This window comes from Schistocerca nitens, chromosome 2 (assembly GCF_023898315.1).
Source record: "Schistocerca nitens isolate TAMUIC-IGC-003100 chromosome 2, iqSchNite1.1, whole genome shotgun sequence".
NCBI classification, from domain to species: Eukaryota; Metazoa; Arthropoda; class Insecta; order Orthoptera; family Acrididae; genus Schistocerca; species Schistocerca nitens.
The window spans coordinates 726,716,099-726,740,196 of record NC_064615.1 but is presented as its reverse complement, the minus strand read 5'-3'; the positions used below and the strand labels follow the sequence as shown (position 1 = coordinate 726,740,196).

The 24,098-nt window shown below is 43.0% G+C and overlaps 1 protein-coding gene across 1 annotated transcript in view; it reads left to right on the top strand.

The window, feature by feature from the left end:
- The window catches only part of LOC126235287 (cilia- and flagella-associated protein 100-like), a 168,003-nt gene that overhangs the window by 35,765 nt on the left and 108,140 nt on the right, over positions 1-24,098 (top strand). Inside the window, exon 3 of the mRNA XM_049944013.1 lies at positions 14,565-14,787. Within this exon, the coding sequence (XP_049799970.1) occupies positions 14,565-14,787 (223 nt within the window). The remainder of the gene's footprint in view (positions 1-14,564; positions 14,788-24,098) is intronic.

Below are 24,098 nucleotides of genomic sequence, written 5' to 3'. Positions count from 1 at the left end.
TGGAACAACTTGGTGACACACAGGAGTCGAGTGCTTTGGGGGCCCCTTCTTCAAGAATGTGCTTTGAACAGTGTGCTCCGAATCTTTTGTGTCTGTACCAGCATTGCACTCTAAGGTCAGAACTGTACAGATAGCCACCTATCCTCCTGTACAGAGCGGCAAATTGTCCAACTTACACTTTCTATGTTGAGATGCAGATGCCCAGCGTCTTGTTCCCTCCTTGTGGTTTCACCGTTCTTCAACCACTTTCCATAGATATGCTAACGGCAATAGCACGCCGAAAGCCGATTATGTCAGCGGATTTCCCATTTGTGACCTGTAACGTCAGTGACTTGCCCGTCGATGCGGATGAAATGATGATAACTAGGACAACACATCACCCAGTCCCTAAGCGGAGAAAATCTCCGACCCAACCGGGAATCGGACCCGGGCCCTTAGGACTGACATTCTGTCGCGCTGACCACTCAGCTACCGGGGGCAAACAGTGGTGGGATGAGCACTGGGCAGTCATCGTTGCCTGATGTCAGCAACAGTACTCCCTGTCTCATCTGGATTCTGTTATTTAGGGGAAAAAGGTGCTCTGGAAGGAAGTGGCATGGCAGGTGTTCCAGGCAACGTTGTTGAATGTATTTCCTAACTTATTTGAGTATAAGGGCCTCAGCTGTATCCTTCGCTGTTACAGGTGTGGTATCAGGAAATTTTTTAGGCGACTTTGTAAGGTGTTGTCTGTCTGATACCTCAGTGCTTCACGAGAGTCAGTTGTGGGATCTGGTCTCACAGATAGCCTGGATAGGGGATTGGAGTTAGCATGTTTTGATGTTGAGCAATAGTGGATTGAATAATGTAATGGCTGAAGAAGAGGGCCCAGAATTGTAGGTATTATGTTATGGTTTCTGGGACTCATTTCTTAGGAGCAAACACGAAATTATTGGTTTATGGAGAATTATTTTGTTGTTCCATTTTCATTTATAGTTCGCCTTGTCATGCCTGGTATTTCATTTGAAAATGCATTTGTTCCTGCCACAGTTTCAAAAATTCCGGATCCATGATACTTACATTAGTCTCTGGTCCTCTCTCAAACACCAAGTTAGAGTATTCGTGCAAATATTATACTTGCTATTGTGCAACACACTTTTCATTTCACGGAAAATATGGACACATCATTATCACTTGACAGTTCACAATTCCAGTCCGTGGCGGATCTTCATAAACTGTAGAACACACAAATAGAATAATGCAGACAGTACAGGGTCAAGTGAAGCCATCAGTAATCTGTAGACCAGCAATGTGGTCTCGTTGTAATCCACTGAATAGCCTTGTCTCCTAAGTACAGTGTAAATGAAGCAGAGGCTTTAGCCCAGCCACTTAGTACCCAGGTTTTATCTCGGTCTCGACATAAGTGACAAAGCATGTGTGATGGCCCACCCCACTGCGGCCTCTTAATGGCTGTCAACAGAGTCCTTGACAGAAAACATCACAGGGTACCAATGTTGTTTTCTGATGACAGAGCTGTAGTACACAATCGAGACTCTCTTCTAACTGTGAAGCACGGTGAGGAGGTTGTAATTTTCTGTGTGGCTATACAGAGTAAAAGAACTACGTAAACAAATTCGTAGAATTATTAGAGGAAATAAAAGGTACAATTTTGTTATGTAATCCAAACGTCACAGATGCAGTTTTTCCCACCAGGGATGCTTGAAGATTGCTGGACTTCCCTCAGGTCAATTTTCACAACTTTTTTGACTGCAATGCAAAACACTGAATCTGGAATCTGATTTGCAACACAATTACAACAACAGAGAGTTGCCATAAATACGTGGGTTTGTATTGTTCACAACCATCTGATTAGCCCGTATCCTTTGTCTAACACGCTCAGTAGAGGAAATTACCGTTCTTATTCTGTGAAGTACTACTGGAAATATTGGAAAATATCCTGCTAGCAGTCAGGGAACTGTTATAGTTCCAGCGTAATGGGGAGTAGTGGGTAATTACCGATTCAAGCACAGGCTGCATTGTGTCAGTTTTCTGATAATATCATTGATAACATCAGCTGATGACATCACCAGATGACATCATGCAACATTTCCATATTTCTCCCCCATCCCTCCCCTACCCCACTGGTATCACTATCCACAATCATAGACATAGGCCAATTCCTTTTGCATAAAATGGCAGGAAATTAAAAATAAATTGTGGAAAATTGAAAAATCGCCCAAGCTCAACTGTCCTAAGTACAGAACTCCAGATGGCAGGCTGAGCACGCCACTCATGCTAAGTAAAGAATCCAAGATGGCCGTTTGTCAAATCCAAGATGGCCACTTGTGTCATGTGTAGAATCCAAGATGGCCACTTTACTGACCCAAGATAGCAGACCTGAACACAGCCCTCATGGTTGCCAGATCACTTGTTCTAAGACCTAAGTATAGAATCCAAGATGGCCATTTTAAAATCGAAGATGGTGGAACTGTGTAATCAGTTACAAGACAACCTGCACAAGTTATCGCCTACAACAGCAGGCAACTGTCAGTTCTGGTCGCTGCTTAATCGACGAGTGGTAAAAACCAGGAGCAATGGTTACCTGTAATAGAAAAATGGTCCAAAAATTTTATATCAGTTTTATTATGGAGAGACTTATCATTTGCAGAAGGCTAGTGCTTAAATTAGTGGAATAAAATTTTATTAGATCTAACCTATCTATTATACATGAAAGTAAAACAATAGCTTAGAAAAATGAGTACATATTGACATATAGGGACCCTGAAGTTCACCAGTACAATGGGGCCCAGTAGACTTTAAAGCAACTATGCAGGGACCAGATCACCAGTAGGCAACAATGGTAACCATGAGGCAGTGGCGTAGCTAAGGCGTAGCAGCTGGCTGCCTGCCCTCCATGTTGTTTCATTGGGAGTAGGTGGTGACAGGCGGAAAAATGGGGAAGGGCAAAAGGAAAGGGGAACAGGCAGGGCCAAGTAGGAGGGGGAAGAATATTATTATTAGTAGTAGTAATAGTTGTATAAGAAGAAGAACAGAAAATTGATGGAAGAGATTGGAGGGCAGTAAAATGAGAATGAGGTGAAGGTGTACAAAATGCATGGGATGAGGGGATTTCAATTAAACTTTGTTGAGTGACAGTTATATAAGATCTATCCGTCCTTGGTATGGAACCCTTGTTTCTTGTCTGCAGCTTCTAGTTGGAGTCATTCTAGATACGCCAAGTAAGCCAACACGATAAAGAATAAAGAGTAAGTTTAGATGTTGTTGTTTTGTTTGTTATGGCTTTGCACTGACTGGCAAAGAAGCGATTAAATAGGAATCGTGTTATTGTTGCAATGCATGCGACTTCCGACAAGGCAACATATTTCCAGTCATCAACAGTCCAATGTCGGTGTTGACAGGCCCAGGCGAGGCTTAAAGCTTTGTGTCGTGCTGTCGTCAAGGGTAAACGAGTGGGCCTTCAGTTCCGAAAGCCCATATCGATGATGTTTCGTTGAATGGTTCGAATATGTAGAACGCCTTGTTAGGTGTAGCAGAGGACTGATGGCCTTAAACTTGCCAGGTTAAGAAAATAAAATAAATAGATATAGAAAGAGACAAAATCGACACCAAATGTTATGACCAAGACACTGAGCAAGACGGACACAAATGTAATAAAACGTAATTTTACTTTATAGGCCTACTATAAATGTTTCATTCATTTTCAGAGATCTGTATTTTCTACAACATTGTACTTAAAAATATTACTGACGCATGAAAAGATCCACAAATTGAACAAGGTTTTTTTTTTTTTTTTTTTTTTTTTGCAAAGATTCTGTGAATGCCGCCGCAGCTACGTGACACACTTCAGAGCGGTTGTCAAGTTCGTTCCACACCTTATGAAGCAATATCCTGTGAATGATGATGCGTTCTCTGAGCTGTTCAGTTGTTCTTAGCAGTGAGGTACGTAAACGCTGTCCTTGATGAACCCACAAAGAGGCAGACATTTGTGGAAACAACCACAACTGGAACATCATGGTAAGTGATACCCGTCACGGTCCTCTCAAAGATGAAAAACGGCACAGTTTCTCTATGACGTTGCGCAGAAACATTAATCGTCGGTGAATCTCACTCATGCGCCAGAATTTTATGACGAATTTCAGTGCTCCGCTGTCCCACATTGTGGCGATGAACCTTTCCAGACAAATTGAAGGTTGCCTTATCACTGAATACCAGCTTGGAAGCGAAATGTCCATACTGAAGTGCTTTCTGCATTGTGCTACAAAACCGGTTTTAATCGTAGCACGAGACGCAATAGTATGAAATGTAAACGACGTCGCTTGCGCGGACTGTTGATTTTTTGGGACTGTATACGAAACTTCCCGTCCTCTCTCCACGGTTTGATCTGGCACACTTGGTCGACCGATACTTTTCTATTTATAGAGACAATTAGTGTTTCTCAGTTGTCGATACTGACACACAATGCTCAGTCTACATGGTGGTTCTTTTCCTTTATTCCTTCTTAATGTACGCTGCATGATTGTAATAAAAAAACGTCTCACATATTCCAACACACGAAAACTCTCTTGTTACTTTATCACCATTTTGTCAAGGACTGCACTCGTAACGCCAACTACTGGGCCCAATGCAAACTCGGTATGTTTACTGTTCTATTCACGCGTCACTTATATTTGTGGATATAATACTTTGAAAAATATAGAACTTTGGAAAAGAATGGGTGATTTATAATATCCCTCTATTTAGTCTTCCCCATTTCAAGTGTAGATACTTTAGGTCATCCTTCTCCTGCATCTAGTGCTTCCAGCTTCTACAGCAAATTTCGATTACTGCGACTGTATAAGGCTTTTTTCTAATACATATATAAATTCGGTGTAATATTACTAAAGTAATATGACATAGCAGACAACAAATTGTAATTGGTATGTTGCAGATGGTTTGTGTGCTGACAGAATCAGATATTTTTCCATGCAATACACCTCAATATAGCATCGGGTCGCTACTAGTTTTTTGTTGTGCACATGTTGCCTCTGGTGTGCTATTCACACATCTCAAAGCACTTCTTAGCAAATGATGCAGAACTGTGTAGCACAGATCCATCACATGGATGCAGGCAATTAATTGTAGTTGTTATGGAATGGTATACTTCCTGCTGCAAATTCAGGTCGTGACTATGCTATCAGAGTGTATAAGTTGCCTCTCACATGATTATCTCACGTCGCAAAGCACCTGTTACCGGATGATACGGAGCTGTCTAGTACAGGTCTCACAATTGGACTCTGCAGAGAATAAAATTATGTTTTAAAGTGTTAACTAAGATTGTAAGGCACCTTACATCCACCCCAATCGATGTGTTTTAGTTTGTATAAGGGTTGGCTTGGACAGCTAGCAGTGTGTGTTTACAGGAGTTTTTCAGGATAAACACTTGGAAGAAGTACATTTTGTAGATACACTGGTTGGGTGGGGAATTTGTATCTCGAGGTGCATTTTAGAGTATACGACGTGTTCTGGTGTTGTCGATATACCGGGTGATCAAAAAGTCAGTACAAATTTGAAAACTGAATAAATCACGGAATAATGTAGATAGGTAAAAATTGACACACATGCTTGGAATGACATGGGGTTTTATTAGAACCAAAAAAATACAAAAGTTCAAAAAATGTCCGAGAGATGGCACTTCTTCTGATCAGAATAGCAATAATTAGCACAACAAAGTAAGACAAAGCAAAGATGATGTTCTTTACAGGAAATGCTCAATATGTCCACCATCATTCCTCAACAATAGCTGTAGTCGAGGAATAATGTTGTGAACAGCACTGTAAAGCATGTCCGGAGTTATGGTGAGGCATTGGCGTCGGATGTTGTCTTTCAGCATCCCTAGATATGTCGGTCGATCACGATATACTTGCGACTTCAGGTAATCCCAAAGCCAATAATCGCACGGACTGAGGTCTGGGGACCTGGGAGGCCAAGCATGACGAAAGTGGCTGCTGAACACACGATCATCACCAAACGACACGCGCAAGAGATTTTTCACGCGTCTAGCAATATGGGGTGGAGCGCCATCCTGCATAAACATCGTACGTTCCAGCGGATGTTTATCAGCCAGGCTGGGGATGATGCGATTCTGTAACATATCAGTGTACCTCTCACCCGTCACGGTAGCAGTTACAAAACCAGAATCACGCATTTCCTCGAAGAAAAAAGGACCGATAACGGTAGATGTGGTAAATCCAACCCATACCGTGAATATCTCGCCGTGCAATGGAGTTTCCACGACAGTTCTAGGATTTTCGGTAGCCCAAATTCTGCAGTTGTGGGCGTTGACAACCCTCGGAGCGTGAAATGAGCTTCGTCGGTCCACAACACGTTACTCAACCAATCGTCATATTCCGCCATCTTTTGAAATGCCCACACCGCAAATGCCCTCCGCTTCACTAAATAGCCAGGTAACAGTTCATGACGCCGATGGATATTGTACGGATAGTAGCCAGCTGCGTCTTACAAGATCGACAACCTCGTACTCTTAGCTGCTAAGACGTGGTGACATGCTACACCAGGAAATACGATGTTCACGAAATAAACAAGAAACAACTGTTTTACAAGAAATTGCATACGAAATTTATTGGGCCTCTGTAGCTTGACATTTTCTTTTAATTACAAGATCGGAAATATCAGGGGTCAAAGTGTTCGCAGCGTTAATGCGGAGGATGGCCTTCATTGTTGCATCCTGAAGAAACGATCGTTCCGTAATTTTATTCATTGCTAACAAAAGCTGCTCGCAACAATACGTAGATCCAAACATGCGCATGATTTGAGCGGCATTGTTGTGAATCTTGGGAAATATTTTTTGCTGTAATGAACGATACCATCGAGCGATACCCCGAGCAATTAAACAGAGAACCGACTCGTGGAGATAACATCTTGGACCTACTGATAACAAACAGACCCGAACTTTTCGACTCTGTATGTGCAGAACAGGGAATCAGTGATCATAAGGCCGTTGCAGCATCCCTGAATATGGAAGTTAATAGGAATATAAAAAAAGGGAGGAAGGTTTATCTGTTTAGCAAGAGTAATAGAAGGCAGATTTCAGACTGCCTAACAGATCAAAACGAAAATTTCTGTTCCGACACTGACAATGTTGAGTGTTTATCGAAAAAGTTCAAGGCAATCGTAAAATGCGTTTTAGACAGGTACCTGCCGAGTAAAACTGTGAGGGACGGGAAAAACCCACCGTGGTACAACAAAAAAGTTAGGAAACTACTGCGAAAGCAAAGAGAGCTTCACTCTAAGTTTAAACGCAGGCAAAACCTCTCAGACAAACAGAAGCTAAACAATGTCAAAGTTAGCGTAAGGAGGGCTATGCGTGAAGCGTTCAGTGAATTCGAAAGTAATATTCTATGTACCGACTTGACAGAAAATCCTAGGAAGTTCTGGTCTTACGTTAAATCAGTAAGTGGCTCGAAACAGCATATCCAGACACTCCAGGATGGTGATGGCATTGAAACAGAGGATGACACGCGTAAAGCTGAAATACTAAACACCTTTTTCCAAAGCTGTTTCACAGAGGAAGACCGCACTGCAGTTCCTTCTCTAAATCCTCGCACAAACGAAAAAATGGCTGACATCTAAATAAGTGTCCAAGGAATAGAAAAGCAACTGGAATCACTCAACAGAGGAAAGTCCACTGGACCTGACGGGATACCAATTCGATTCTACACAGAGTACGCGAAAGAACTTGCCCCCCTTCTAACAGCCGTGTACCGCAAGTCTCTAGAGGAACGGAGGGTTCCAAATGATTGGAAAAGAGCACAGGTAGTCCCAGTCTTCAAGAAGGGTCGTCGAGCAGATGCGCAAAACTATAGACCTATATCTCTGACGTCGATCTGTTGTAGAATTTTAGAACATGCTTTTTGCTCAAGTATCATGTCGTTTTTGGAAACCCAGAATCTACTATGTAGGAATCAACATGGATTCCGGAAACAGCGATCGTGTGAGACCCAACTCGCTTTATTTGTTCATGAGACCCAGAAAATATTAGATACAGGCTCCCAGGTAGATGCTATTTTTCTTGACTTCCGGAAGGCGTTCGATACAGTTCCGCACTGTCGCCTGATAAACAAAGTAAGAGCCTACGGAATATCAGACCAGCTGTGCGGCTGGATTGAAGAGTTTTTAGCAAACAGAACACAGCATGTTGTTATCAATGGAGAGACGTCTACAGACGTTAAAGTAACCTCTGGCGTGCCACAGGGGAGTGTTATGGGACCATTGCTTTTCACAATATATATAAATGACCTAGTAGATAGTGTCGGAAGTTCCATGCGGCTTTTCGCGGATGATGCTGTAGTATACAGAGAAGTTGCAGCATTAGAAAATTGTAGCGAAATGCAGGAAGATCTGCAGCGGATAGGCACTTGGTGCAGGGAGTGGCAACTGTCTCCTAACATAGATAAATGTAATGTATTGCGAATACATAGAAAGAAGGATCCTTTATTGTATGATTATATGATAGCGGAACAAACACTGGTAGCAGTTACTTCTGTAAAATATCTGGGAGTATGCGTGCGGAACGATTTGAAGTGGAATGATCATATAAAATTAATTGTTGGTAAGGCGGGTACCAGGTTGAGATTCATTGGGAGAGTGCTTAGAAAATGTAGTCCATCAACAAAGGAGGTGGCTTACAAAACACTCGTTCGACCTATACTTGAGTATTGCTCATCAGTGTGGGATCCGTACCAGATCGGGTTGACGGAGGAGATAGAGAAGATCCAAAAAAGAGCGGCGCGTTTCGTCACAGGGTTATTTGGTAACCGTGATAGCGTTACGGAGATGTTTAATAAACTCAAGTGGCAGACTCTGCAAGAGAGGCGCTCTGCATCGCGGTGTAGCTTGCTCGCCAGGTTTCGAGAGGGTGCGTTTCTGGATGAGGTATCGAATATATTGCTTCCCCCTACTTATACCTCTCGAGGAGATCACGAATGTAAAATTAGAGAGATTAGAGCGCGCACGGAGGCTTTCAGACAGTCGTTCTTCCCGCGAACCATACGCGACTGGAACAGGAAAGGGAGGTAATGACAGTGGCACGTAAGGTGCCCTCCGCCACACACCGTTGGGTGGCTTGCGGAGTATAAATGTAGATGTAGATGTAGACAAATCCAACGTGTTGTAGTACCTCTCTTTCAACAAAGTTGAATTTTGCAAACCAATAATCTCCAATTGAAGTGACGATGGCAAGTTGTCGGGGGAAACTGAAAAAGGAGTGCTGAACACCTTAAGTTCCATTTCCAAACTAGTGAGGTCTCGGAATCGTGTTTCAAACGACGTGATGAGCTGCTTTAACTTTGCTTGGTAATCGCCGAAAGTAGTACCTTCGGGTAGTTTTAAAGAAGCAAGACGATTGAAGAACGTTAAATGTCCATTACTCATCTGCCTCTCAAATAAACGTAACTTTTCCATGAACGCTTTGATCTGGTCTTGCATGTCAACGATTAGCTGCCCTTTGTCCTGCAATGACAGATTTAAATTATTCAGATGCATAGTTATGTCAGCTAGGAACGCCAGGTCTGATTTCCATTTTATATCTTTCAGACAACACATTTTTTCTCCTTGCATTTTGGGAAAAAGGAATATTTCCTCACGAATGGCAAAGAAAACATCAAGAACTTTTCCCCGACTCACCCAACGAACTGTACTGCAGTGAGGTATATCCCCATACTCCGCTTCCATATCTTTCAGGAATCCTTTGAATTGGCGATGATTCATACCGTGACGCCGCACAAAATTCACACAATTCACGACATCTTTCATTACGCCACCTAGCTCTACTGTTTCAGCACACAGTGCTTCTTGATGAATAAAACAATGAAGAGTCAAAATGTCTTTCCCGAATTAGTTCCTGAGTCTATTTTACAAACGCGAAGCAAAACTTTAGTGACGCCCGATCATTTGTGGTGCACCGTCTGTCGCTACAGAATGGAGCTTATCCCACGGCAAATTCATATTGTCCACTGATTCGCAAACAACGTCAAAAATGTCACGTATTGTTGCGGTGTAATCGAGTGGTACCACATCCAAGAGTTCTTCAGTTACTTGCAGCTCCATGTCGACACCACAAACAAAGACTGCAAGCTGAGCACAGTCCGATATGTTGGTGCTTTCGTCAAGCTCTAGCGAAAATGCAACAAAGCTCTCCGCCTTTTTCCTGAGCTGTGTCTCTAAAGCCGCTGCCATGTCCAGGATTCGACGATATATTGTTTGCTTCGACAGGCAAACCCCTTCAATTGCCTGCACCTCCCTTGGAAATAGACACTCTGCAACTGCTCCCATGCACGATTTTACGAGTAGTCCCACCGAAAACGGCTTGCCACTCGTCGCAATGATGTGAACGACCCTGTAGCTTGCTCGAATTGCAGATTCAGTGGTGTTTTCTCCGCTCACATTCACCTGAAAATTATGAACGCATTTTAGAACACGAACTATGTTGCATGTTTTGATACCCTCCGTATTACAAAACCGTTTTTAAACTTACATCCCCTGGTATGTAGTTCTTAACCCTGGCTATCAGTTCTCTGCGTGCAACGCCTTCTACCTGATAGTAGCGCGCTGCGTGAAGACGTATATAATGTCGTTGTATTTGTACCTCTTCGCAGAATTAAATACTTTATGACATACAAGACACTGAGGACGACCATCCCTCTCAATGAATAGAAAAGTATCCTCCAATAGAGGGTACAGGGCTCCCGCGGATAGTCATAGCTGTCATTGAACACGGATTATTGCGTCAGGTGCGGCTGCATGCGGCCAGGGGGCAGTGAGTTCGCTTTCCCCCTCCACGCGGCCTCCGAGCTGCCGCAGTGAGCGCTCCGGAGCGCTCCGGCTCCCTGGAGCTCGGTTGGAACAGCCTGCTCTACAGTCTCCATTTCTTCATAAACTGTCTCAGCAGCATTACACCTTGTGCTCGGTCGGCCACTACGGGGCCTATCGTCTAAACAACCAGTGGCTTCGAACTTCGAAATCATTCTCGCCACAGCTGCATTTGTCAACGGACCTTTATCCGTTCGAATCCCCTTCCTATGGCGATAGGATCGTAACGCTGAACTAGTACATTCCCCATTCTGATAATACAGCTTCACTAAAAGCGCCTTTTCAGGTAACGTCAACATGCTGCGACTGCTGGCGCATCTTATTCTCTCTCTCATTACAGCTCGTTTTATACACGATTGTCATGCGCAGTAACTGACGTTTTGCTGTCCAGCGCCATCTGTCGGACATTTTGGGAACTTTTTTTTGTTCTAATAAAACCCCATGTAATTCCAAGCATGTGTGTCAATTTTTACCTCTCTATCTACATTATTCCGTGGTTCACTAAGTTTTCAAATTTATACTGACTTTTTGATCACCCGGTATGTGCAGGGGGCTTTAAATAAGTAATACAACACTTTTTTTTCTAAAAGCAGGTTGGTTTTATCTAGGATTCCAAACACCATATCATTCCCCATTCTTTTGAATATAAACCCCAACTTTTCAACATAATCTCCGTTCTATGTAACGGCCTTACGCCATCTTAGTGTGAGGGTCTGTATGCCAACGTGGTACCACTCTATTGGTAGAGGACGGAGACAGTGTCACGCTGCATCAATAAAGTCCCCATCTTCCACGTACTGCTTCCTGCGGGGCACTTTCGTGGGGCAAAACAGATGGAAGTTCTGTTAGACGGAGAGAAGCACAGTGAGCATCTGCCTTTGCGTTCCCCAGCTGGCGGCCGATTGCGTCAGCTCTACCAACAGAGACGTCAAGTTCAGACGATGATGATGATGTTTGGTTTGTGGGGCGCTCAACTGCGCGGTTATCAGCTTCCGTACAAATTCCCAACTTTTGCTCAGTCCAATCTCGCCACTTTCATAAATGACGATGAAATGATGAGAATAACACAATCACCCCGTCATCTCGAGGCAGGCGAAAATCCTTGACGCCGCCGGGAATTGAACCCGGGACCCCGTGCTCGGGAAGCGAGAAAGCGAACGTTTTTTTGTTTTTTTTTTTTATTTAATCTCATTTTGTTCGCTTTCGTTCGTTGCATCTGCTCGGGGCGGACGTCGTAAGACATTCGTTTAAGTTCGTTGTTGATCGATTAACTCAGTTTTTTTATTACAGAGGGCTGCTAACCCTCTGAACGAACACGCTGAGCTACCGTGCCGGTGACCGCTAGACCTCAAGCTGCGGACACGTCAAGCCCAGTAGCGAGGAGTTTCATTGTAATTCGCCGATTACCTCGAATGAGACTGTCTGCACGTTCCATATTGCAGGAGTCACAGCTGTGGCACACGTGAGGTCCGACAGGTCTGCGCAACTTCTCGTGACGATGACAATATGCTGTCTCTCCGTTTCATAAATTTCTTCTATAAAGTGAGATTTCAAAACCTAAATGTTGTTGCAAATTGTCTTTAAAAATCGTAATGAAACAACTGCTGTCTATTTTTGTTTGACCGCAATAATGCAGTTGATACTGCAATTATTATTTGCCGGCTAAGCTCCATTACGTTGCATTTAGAATCCAGAATGAGATTTTCACTCTGCAGCGGAGTGTGCGCTGATATGAAACTTCCTGGCAGATTAAAACTGTGTGCCGGATCGAGACTCGAACTCGGGACCTTTGCCTTTCGCGGGCAAGTGCTCTACGACTGAGCTACCCAACCACTACCCACGCCTCCTTCTCACAGCTTCACTTCCGCCAATACCTCGTCTCCTACTTTCCAAACTTCACAGAAGCTCTCCTGCGAAGCAGAACTAGCACTCCTGAAAGAAAGTATATTGCAGAGACAGGGCTTAGCCACAGCCTGGGGGATGTTTCCAGAATGAGATTTTCACTCTGTAGCGGAGTGTGCGCTGATTTGAAACTTCCTGGCAGATTAAAACTGTGTGCAGGACCGAGACTCGAACTCGGGACCTTTGCCTTTCGCGGGCACACAGTTTTAATCTGCCAGGAAGTTTCTTGCATTTAGAGTATTACGTATTACCATTTCTATGTATGGTAAGCTCAGTTACATTACATTTAGAATATTACGTATTACCATTTCTATGTAAGGTGTAGAGATTCATAGAGACTCGCATGGGTCTGCGTAGAGCTTATTTAACATCTGTAGTAGTACTGACTGCAAGAGGAATACTTCACTGTTATATTAGTTAATGCTTCCATTGACTTTGTATTGCAAAACACTTTACTGTTCAGCCGGCCGGAGTGGCCGAGCGGTTCTAGGCGCTACAGTCCGGAACTGCGCGACCGCTACGGTCGCATGTTCGAATCCTGCCTCAGGCAAGGATGTGTGTGATGTCCTTAGGTTAGTTAGGTTTACGTAGTTCTAAGTTCTAGGGGACTGATGACTTCAGATATTAAGTCCCATAGTGCTCAGAGCCATTTGAACCATCTTTACTGTTCACAAAAATATAAATGCCTACGTTAGTCCATGCAAAGTCTCAAGTTGGGCTTTAAGCCAGAATTCAGTGAGAAAATGTTTAGAAATTGCGCTGCTCAGCTCCTCTGCTGTTCTGCAAATGAAACAATTTAAATCGTTTCAGATCGTGCGTCTCTTGCACCATTAGTTTAAATTCATATTTGCAGCGTCATGGCGGCGATTGCTTCTGGTCAGCGATGATGCTCGAACAGCTAAAAATGCTGAATGCAGAAAAATCTTAATGAATTTGACGTGGAAGGGTAGTTACAGTACTTAAATAATTCCATCAAGTGCTCTGTACTCATACACTGAAATATTTAACAGAATTACACATACACACACAATGCGTGCGTGTGCGAGCTCATCTGATTACTCAGATACAGTTCGAGCATTCACATCGAAAGCAAACAGAAGAGAGAGCGAAACCTATAATGGCGCTCTTTTAATTACGAAAAATTAGCATGACCTCAGATATTATTATATGTAACTCTAAGATATACCTTTTTTAACACGTAGTTATTCGTTAATAATTACATCTATTACAAAAAATAATTCTTGATAAATAAAATACATATTACGTTTTCAACACTTAATGATTGTTTACGTTTTGTGAATGTTTATTATTCACTTTTAGTAAGGATATGTTACGAGACAGACGCCTGGCCCAACGACTCGCCGTGCTTTTGTCCACTGTCAGGTCTCTGTAGACATTCAGCAGCCGCCTATGAATATCTTCGATGCTCTCGTTTTCCACTAAAAGAAACCCAGCGATAGATCTCTAATCGGAACGCATCTATGCTACAGACGCCATTTTGAAGGCTACATGTAGTGCCGCCACCTATCGGTACTCGATGAAACTATAGGGGCTGAATCAGAAATATTTCGTAATGTCCCGCAACAAATTTCTCATTTTTCCAACCGAAATTGATCAAAACATGTGTTGCATTACCTACTAAATGCCCTTCGTCTGCTTTTATTTGTGGTTTATAGCGTGTATCGGGTGCCACTGATGGGTTCTGTGCCCGAATATCGGTCTGGAAAATAAATGATCAGAAAGATGTCCTTTGTCGGATGGTAGTGTGATTAAGTTACGTCGGCGTTCTCTGTGAGCAGGCACCGCACGACGCTACGACGCTACATCTCGGAGGTGCGGGACGTGCTGCGCATGCGCCTGTGCGCCGCTCAGGGGAGGGACGAGCGGCTGCGCCTGCAGGCGTGCATGCAGGCGGAGCGCGCCCGCCTCACCGTCGCGGGCGAGACTATCCAGAACCACGTGGAGGAGTTGCAGGCCTTCCTCGAGCAGGACTGCAGCGAGACGCAGGAGCTCCGCAAAATGGCAAGTCCGCCTCACACATCGACAGCTCTCCTTTCAAAATGTACACGTAATACAATGGACTGCAAAAATTAAGGACCAAAGTAACTTTCGTATGATGTGTCATTGCCAAGAAGCACAGCTCGATGAAACGTGGACCATACGTAGAAAGAACTGCTGCAGAATAGTACAGAAGGTGACTGAAAGAACTACGCAGTGAGATGAACAGATTGAACTTTTTTTTTCAAAGACAATAATTACAATGAGCCACCGCGATTTATGATGGTCCCATGGGCATTGCAAAAGACCTGATACGGTTCTTAATAGGATGCGTGATCACCACAGACGATAGATCGTGCCCTCTCCGGTTGGACGGATGGTTGGTAAGGAGTTCTTGTGGTGAGGCATTCGATTCCTTCACCAGCGCGGTTAACTGCTGGATGGTTGTTAAAGTGCGCGTCATTTACGACGGCGGCCGAGTTATGGTTCGTTCTGCGCATCTGACGACACAAAACACAGTCAGCCAATGAACAGAGAACGACGTTGCCAGAACTCGACTGCAGTGCAGAGCACGGACGATTGTCTTCAGTTTTAGAAACGTTCAGTCATAAATAAAGTAACTGAACAAAAGAAATGTCTTGATAGCAGACTTTCTTTTATAGAAAGTTTGAAAAAAGCATGCTTTATACCAATTGCTTCATATTCTATTAATTAATGAAATAAAACAAGCAATAAGCCTCCTAATTCAGGCGATAGCAAGGAAAGGTGTTTGTATCATTCTCACTAACCGCTTTTTCGGAATAAAGAACAGCGGTAATGGTTTCTTTCCTATTGTACTTCGACGAAACGTGAGTAATTCATAGTCATACCAACAGTGTTTGTCGATATTTTGCATGCTATTTTAAAGTCCTTCAGAAGGGCTATTGAACGACTAGCTGCGATAGCGTAATGGCTAAAGTGTTTGGCTGCTAAGTGAAAGGTTCTGAGTTCTAACCTTGTTTGGTGCTTAATACTTTCTTCATTTAAAAACAATATCGAAGTGTCTTCCTTCATGAATTTTATTCGTTTCAATGTAATTTTTTGATTTCTAGTAACAACTAAAATCGACCATACGGAAAGTATACGGTATGGACTTTTACCTCTGCAAACTCTTCAAAATTTCGTGCAATGGCTTACTACATTTAATGCTGCACAATAACTGCGTTTAACATCGAAATAAAATTAAGTCATTTATGGGGGAAGGTATCAGTCAAGAAGAAGTGTAAAAATCAAATTTTTGGGCCAAATAGGTTTTGTGAAATCGAATGATAAGTGTGTCAAAGCAATCGGAAAACCATGTGTCTGCACAAGCGAGCAGTGCAGTGATGACAAAATCGCGCACAGCGCGGAATGCGGGGAGCACGTCTCTGCAGCAGCGAAATGGTTAATGCGGCCGTGGTGGCTTTACTTCATAAACTGCGCGCTCCCCCCCTAAACGTAAGTTTGCGAACTGTACTATACTATGGCGCTGCTTCTCTTGGGGCGTGCAACTGGCAACGCAGCAATCTCCCGCGTCTGGGCGGTCATGCGCGAACCTCCAAGATAAATGAATTGAACTATAGTGCTTGTGGACGTGCTACACTACGTCTCCTTAACGTGTCCCATACGTGCTCGACGGGTTTTAAGTCGGTAGAACAGACAGGCCACTCCATTCCATTCACCAAATTTCGTCTCGTTCCAAGAGCTCCTCACCCCCTCTGTGTGATGCCATCGCTCATTGTCATCCAAAAGAAAGAAGTCAGGGCCGAATACGCCCCTGAAAAGAGCCTCATTGGGAAGTAGTACAGTGACACAGTAATGCTGGCCAGTAGTGTGTTCAACGATGTGAAGCTGAGTACACTCATGCAATACTTTGTGTCCCCACACCATAGCACCTGGACCACCAAAATGATTATGTTCGACACTGTTCCTGGGAGCATTAGGTGCTCCAACCTCTCGCCATATGAAGGTATGTAATACACCCTGAACATTCCGGAACATGATTGTTTTGGTGATCCAGGTGTTATGGCAGGGAGAGGTAGAATGGTGCATGGGTATACTATCCTCCAAATCTTTGAGACTGGCACTCTCTCCAGTCAACGTACCGAGAGAGGTGGCGCAGTGGTTAGCACACTGGACTCGCATTCGGGAGGACGACGGTTCACTCCCGTCTCCGGCCATCCTGATTTAGGTTTTCCGTGATTTCCCTAAATCGTTTCAGGCAAATGCCGGGATGGTTCCTTTGAAAGGGCACGGCCGATTTCCTTCCCAATCCTTCCCTAACCCGAGTTTGCGCTCCGTCTCTAATGACCTCGTTGTCGACGGGACGTTAAACACTAACCACCACCACCACCAGTCAACGTTGTTGTGACACTGTACTCCTTCAAAATGTTCAAATATGTGTGAAATCTTACGGGACTTAACTGCTAAGGTCATCAGTCCCTAAGCTTACACACTACTTAACCTAAATTATCCTAAGGACTAACACACACATCCATGCCCGAGGGAGCACTCGAACCTCCGCCGGGACCAGCCGCACAGTCCATGACTGCAGCGCCTAAGACCGCTCGGCTAATCCCGCGCGGCACTGTACTCTTTCCCCATGTGCGTCTTTTCAGGGGTGCATTCCGCACTGACATCATTTTTATGGATGACAATGCACTGCCGCATCAAACAGTGAGGGTGGGGGAGCTCTTGGAAAGAGTGTATATTCGCCAGATGGACTGGCCTGCCCATTCCCCAACTTTAATCCCATGGAGTACGTGTGGGATGCACAGAGGAGCAGAATGTCCACATGTACCAACGGCCATTCACGCTGGTAGAGGATGGAACGCCCTGCCGCAAGTACTCCTTATCAATGTCGTGGCCAGCATGGAAGCACGTTGTAGAGCGTGCCGTAATCACACACCGTGTTAAGACCATGTCCCACCTTTTGCACTTTCCAGGGGGCCATCATAAATCGCAGTGGCCTCATTGTAGTTATTGTCCTTGAATGAAAATATCATTTCTGCTCGTCTTATTGTGTATTTATTTCAATTACCTACTGTAGTACACTGTAAATAATTCCTATGTATGGTCCAAGTTTCATCGAGCTGTTACCTGACAGTGAAACATGTGAAAGTCGCTTCCGTCCTCAAGTTCTACAGACTAGTCTAGTACTTTTCAAATAAGAAAAAAAAGAATGCACAATAGTGTAGCATCATTTAAATAAGATTAATGAAAGACATCTGGTCATCTAATTGAAATTTTGATGTGTTAACTAGGTTAAATTCAGTGAAAATTACTGTATAATTTTTGTATGCATTAGTGGCATTAATTGCGGACTGTTTGTAGAGATTAATTGAATATCGGATTCAGGAGTTTATTTTCGTTGAATTGTACATTATACTTTATTACGAATGTTCAAGAGACGTACCCGGTGCTCCGCAGTTTGAAAATTTGAGTTAAAATATAAAAATATAATTAAATATAATTCAAAATCAAACAAAATACTCACAAGCCAACAATTTCAAAAATTTACAAATACAAAATATACTACGATGTTTCTCAGTATTTCCTGGGACAGACTTTTGATTTAATCATGGTCTCGATCCTGCACGGCGTCGAGTCTACGAAATGTTGCAGATTTTCTGATTTGATAACTCTGAACCGAGCATTTATGATTGTCTCTAGCAGTTCGGCCATGTTACTGGAATTCAGTCGTGAGCCATCATTTTCAGCCTTAACCCCACGTTTTCAATCGGAATGAAGTCGAGGCTGTTGCCGGGTCAGGTCAGCACAGTAATGCCATGGTCAGCGAACCATTTGTTATTAATGCTAGTGCTGTGACACGCTCACTATCTTGGCGAAAATTGCACCGATCGTTCTTATCTTGCAGAAAAGCACGGCTAGGGGGAAGTAGTTTCAACAGTAAGCCTTCTTCTTGCTACTTTGCGACGTTAATGTTGCCCAGTGACGTTTACAGACACCAAATGCCATGTCTTGATATGCCGTCCCACGCCACGACACTAATGGATCACTTCATAGTGGCAGTGGTGCACTCAGGCGAGAAGCCTTCGTCTGATATACGACAAAAGAATTTAATTCCAGTGCTCCCAAAGATGCTGAAATTAGTCACCTCTCTACAAAAGAGTTACGCCCAGTCTTCTTAGGCCCACTCACTTTGCATTAAAGCCCATTGTATACGTATTTGCTTGAGGTAACACTTGTTTCTTGGGGTAGTAGCTCGCAAACCATTTTCACAAAGTTTATGTCTGACCGTTCGATCAGAAATTTCAACCGACCGGCGAAGTGTTCAAGATGGCATTTACATCTTTTGCGGCACGTCGACGACCTTGCAGAAAAAGACGGTGGATTCTACGACAGTTTTGATCAGTTAATATTGGTATTCTACCGGTTCTTGGAGCAGCGTCGGTTGAACCAGTTTCTTCATACCGCTTGCTGACTTCTCTCATAACCGACTTTGTAGCATCTCCATCGAACCTTTTTGCTTTTTCTGCGCCAGTATAACCCTCTTTGCGAAGTGTTATTGCCCTGCTCCTTTTAGTCAAAGAGTGTAATCTTACCCTCCCACACATCACCAGTAAATTTTTAGTCTCTTCATAAATACTGATTTGTTTCAAAAGCATCAAGAGGCGTAAGATGTATAAATAACTTTCTTAGTTATCTTCATTTTCTCATTGGTGGCTGCAGTTCGTCACGTCTAGGGGTAGATTCTTCAGGCTGATATTTTTTAACTTTTTTGGTTCCAGACGATACGATAAATATTAAGTAATGCTGTTGCGTTATTTCTGTTTCTATAACTTTTTTATTTTATCTCACACTTCTATGTCACACTATCTTTCCAATCTCCACTTTAAAACAGAAATTTACATTGTTATTGCAAAACATAAAAAAATACGACCGATTCCGTCAGAGACATGCCCACTATTCTAATTAATTCTGCGGTACTAACAATATTCCGAAGTGTCTACAAAACAAAAAGAGTTTACAAACTTTTTTGATAAAAGAAGAATCTTCACAAAGTTATATTATTATTTTGTAAATGAATCTAGATATAAATTTAATAAATGTCAGATTGTGCAATTATTAATAGGAATTCCAGTATGCCAGATATTTCGTAAATTCAAATGTTTCTAAAAGAAGAGTACTTTTAACTGTGCATACAGAGTTAGTAGATATCGATTGTAACAAATTAATTTCTTTTTATAAGTTTTAGCCTGAAATATAATGCATCGTATACAAAATCATATGAAATTCTTTTCCTGAAACAGCTGAGATAATTTTAACTTGTACAAGATTCGAAAATATTCCTGGTATCGACTATTTCTATTAAAGGGCGGTAATGTTAGAAGAGGGTGCCCCATTACAAGAGCCATCATAATTTTTCAGCACAGGAGACATTGTTTTCAATACTGCGTTCCATCTCAACTCAGCTCATTTTAAGGAAATTTTACATTTCGACAAAAACAATGTTTTGTTGTATGCCAGAGTTGTAACAGCAGTAACAGCGGTTTTTCTCACTAGTTAAATCAATATTAATACGAACTCATTGTTTCATTTGTCGGAACAGAACAAATGACAAACTTGCCTTGCAGCTACACAAGCACGTAAAATACTGAAATTTTTAAAACGTTCCCGCTTAAATTTGTTTATTTATTTTTAATAATAATGTGACATAACCCATTTTCCAATATACATAGTAAGCAAAGAAACAGAAGCATAATTCACTGACTTAGTATACAAAAACTTACATGCCTTCCGCATTGTTAAAATGAACTAACATTTCAGTAAAATGTCCAGAATTTAATCTTGTTGGATTGGGCAAGGAGAACTACCAGAAATATATGCAGATGCAGGAGTCACTGTACCCAAAGTTTCGGTTTAACAGAATTAGTAATTAATTCATTAATTAAGAACCAAGCTGTTGCACTGCTTGTTACACTCCAGGCCTCGTACCCAAGACAATCGATAACAGGAGCACAGTCTCATGTGAATTCTCATCCTCGCTGGACCTACCCTTATGCTTTCCAACCACTTATAAATTCACTATCTGATTCGAAGTATCCGGACACCTATTACTGGACATCACTGTAGGGTGTTTCCGGCCACCGCCTTTCTGACAGCTTGAACTCTGTTGGGGATACTTTCAGTTAGGTGTCTGGATGTCTGTGGAGGAGTGGCGGTCCATTCTTCCTCAAGAGCTGAAACTAGAGAAGGTCTGGAGCGAAGTCGACGTTCTGATTCATCCCAGAGATGTTCCATTGGTTTCAGTCCAATTCACGAATGTTGTTTTCCACAGACCATTGCCTCAATGGTGCAAGCTTGTGGCAGTGTACTGTCATGTTGACACAAACAATTATCATCTCGGAACTGTTCAACTGTACACAGTACACAATGCTCAAAAATGTGTTCATATACTTCCATATTTAGTGTTGTCTTAAATGCAGTAAGGAGACCACACTCCAACTACGAAAAACACCCCTATACTGTAGCACCACCTTCTATGTACTTCACTTTTGGCACAATGTATCATGGAAAGTTATGTTCTGCAGGCATTTGCCAAACCCAAATCCTCCCATCGAACTGCCACAGGGTATATCATGACTCATGGCTACAAATCACTCGTTTCTGGTATTTAACTGTCCAGTGACATCGCTCTTTACTCCACCTCAAGCACAACTTAGCACGGACTACAGAAATATGTGGTTTACAAGGAGATGCTCGACCATCGTAGCCCATTCTTTTTCACTCCCTAAGCACAGTCGTTGTGCTAGCTGGGCTGCTGATAGCACTTGGGAGCTTACGAGAGATTCCATCCTCTAATTTTATGCAATTTTTCAGAACCACCCTCCGTAATACTCGACAGTCCATGTCCATCAGTACATGAGGTCTACCTCGTCCTAGGTTAGCTGTAGTTCTTCCTTCGCGTTTCCACTTCACAGTCACATCACCAACAGTCAGCTTGAGCAGCTGTAGAAGGGCTGAAACGTTCCTGTTGGATTTGTTACTCAGTGACATACAGTGAGTAGCTCAGATACGAAGTCACTGAGCACTCCTGGCCGACCCATTTTACTCTTACTGCGTCTCTGCTGACAATACTCCCCACCTTCTTTTATACTTGCAGGTCCGCCTCTCGTGACATGTAGTGATCAGTTCTGCACTGCATGCGGGTATCCGGATTCTTTTGATTAGACAGTGTACTTCGCTAATTGTGAGTTAGAAATTTCAGAGTTTTCAGGTGTTTTTGATATCAGTGATTGGTTATGGTCAGAAACAATGATTGTTGGTAAGTACTTTGCTTGCGCCGAGGACACACCCAATCTTCCATTTGTGATTAACATTCGGTTAAACGGTCCCCCACGAATCCTTAGAATGCAATACCTGTTTTGTACTATGAACGGTACTACATTTCGTCAGTGTTTCCCTTTCTGTGTTAATCCAATTGTTCATGTTCGTCTTCTTCTTACGCTAGTTTGTAGAACCCTCTATCCTAGTGCTCCCTTCCCTTCTGCTGTGCGTTACTACCAGCCACAATCATTTCTGAAACAGAAACCCCATGCCTGCAAGAAAGTGAAGAGCTCAACTGCTAATTTCCAACCGTTTCAACATTTAGCAAGTCTGTTTCCTGTTGCCGAATTCTGGCCGGTGCTAGGAGACAAAATACATAAGGGGAAGCATCATATCAGGCTGTAACGGTAGAGATGGCATTCAGTAGCATCCAGCTAGGTAGGTTTCGATCCGCTGATGATCTGGAAGGACGCAATCGCCTTCCCAGGGGAGGTAAGACCGTTGCCCACGGTATCTTACTACACACACTAGAGCTGGTTGAAACCGAGAAATATAGCCCCGTGGTTAACCCTTTACCCACTGTGGGTAAATTAACTCGTCGTGCTCCGCTACTCCACAGGCGCTGAGGTCGTGTTTAAATGCAGCCCCTCGGTTTCACTTATGCGTCCCATTCCGCCGACCCTCCCACTGCTGCGGACGAGGTACTTCCACACCTCCGTGAATAAAAAATTTTCGATTATTTATTGTTCAACATACCTCTTTGCGTGCTGTTATTTGCAAAAGAAACCAATTTCAGTATTTTGAGAGGTTTAAGGAATATAACAATTGTTATGACCACTTGACGCCCTATGCACAGTTACGGAAATGAGCGCATCACTTGCGAAATTATGAAAGATACGTAAACCAATAACTCAAGAACGAAATGAGATATCGTTCTGCTCTCATTTTAAATAAAATTTCGATATCTTATCTACATTTCATAATTTCAATGTATAAATTAAATCAGCCATGTACAGACTTTATGCAATGCATTTTCACCTCTGCAAACTCTTTGAAATTTCGTGCAATAATTTACTGAATCTCATGCAGAAAAGTGGCTATACGAATACTGAAAAAAATTCAACTTTTTATCGAGTGAAGATATCGAACAGACTGTAAGATGTGCAAAAATCAAATATTTTGACCCAACAGTTTACTTAAAATCGGCTGATAAATTTTTCATAGCAGCCAGGAAGTCTGCATGAACACCGTGTGCGATTGTCCACCTGTTATAAAATCAATAACTCTAGAATAAAATGAGATATCATTCTGCATTCAATTTCAAATAAAATTTCGATATCCTATCTACATTTCGTAGGCAGCAATGCAGACTGAAGAGCCAAAGAAACTGGTACATCTACCTAATATCGTGTAGGGCCCCCCGCGAGCACGCAAAGTGCTGCAACACGACGCGGCATGGACTCGACTGAAGTCTGAAGTGGCGCTTGAAGCAATTGACACCATGAATCCTGCCGGGCTGTCCATAAATCCGTAAGAGTACGAAGGGGTGGAGATATCTTCTGAACAGCACGTTGCAGTGCGTCCCAGGTATGCTCAATAATGTTCATGTCTGGGGAGTTTGGTGGCCAGCCGAAGTGTTTAACTCAGAAGACTGTACCTAGAGCCACTCGTAGCAATTCTGGACGTGTAGGGTGTCTGAATGCACAATGAACGTGAAAGGATGCAGGTGATCAGACAGAATGCTTGCGGACGTGTCACCTGTCAGAGTCGTATCTAGACGTATCAGGGGGTCCCACGTCACTCCAACTGCACACGCCCCACAACATTATAGAGCCTCCACCAGCTTGAATAGTCTCCTGCTGACATGCAGGAACCATGGATTCATGAGGTTGTATCCATACCTGTACACGTCCATCCTGTCGAAATAATTTGAAACGAGATTCGTCCGATCAGGCAACATGTTGCCATTCATCAACAGTCCAGTGTTGGTGTTGACGGGCCCAGGTGAGGCGTAAAACTTTCTGTCG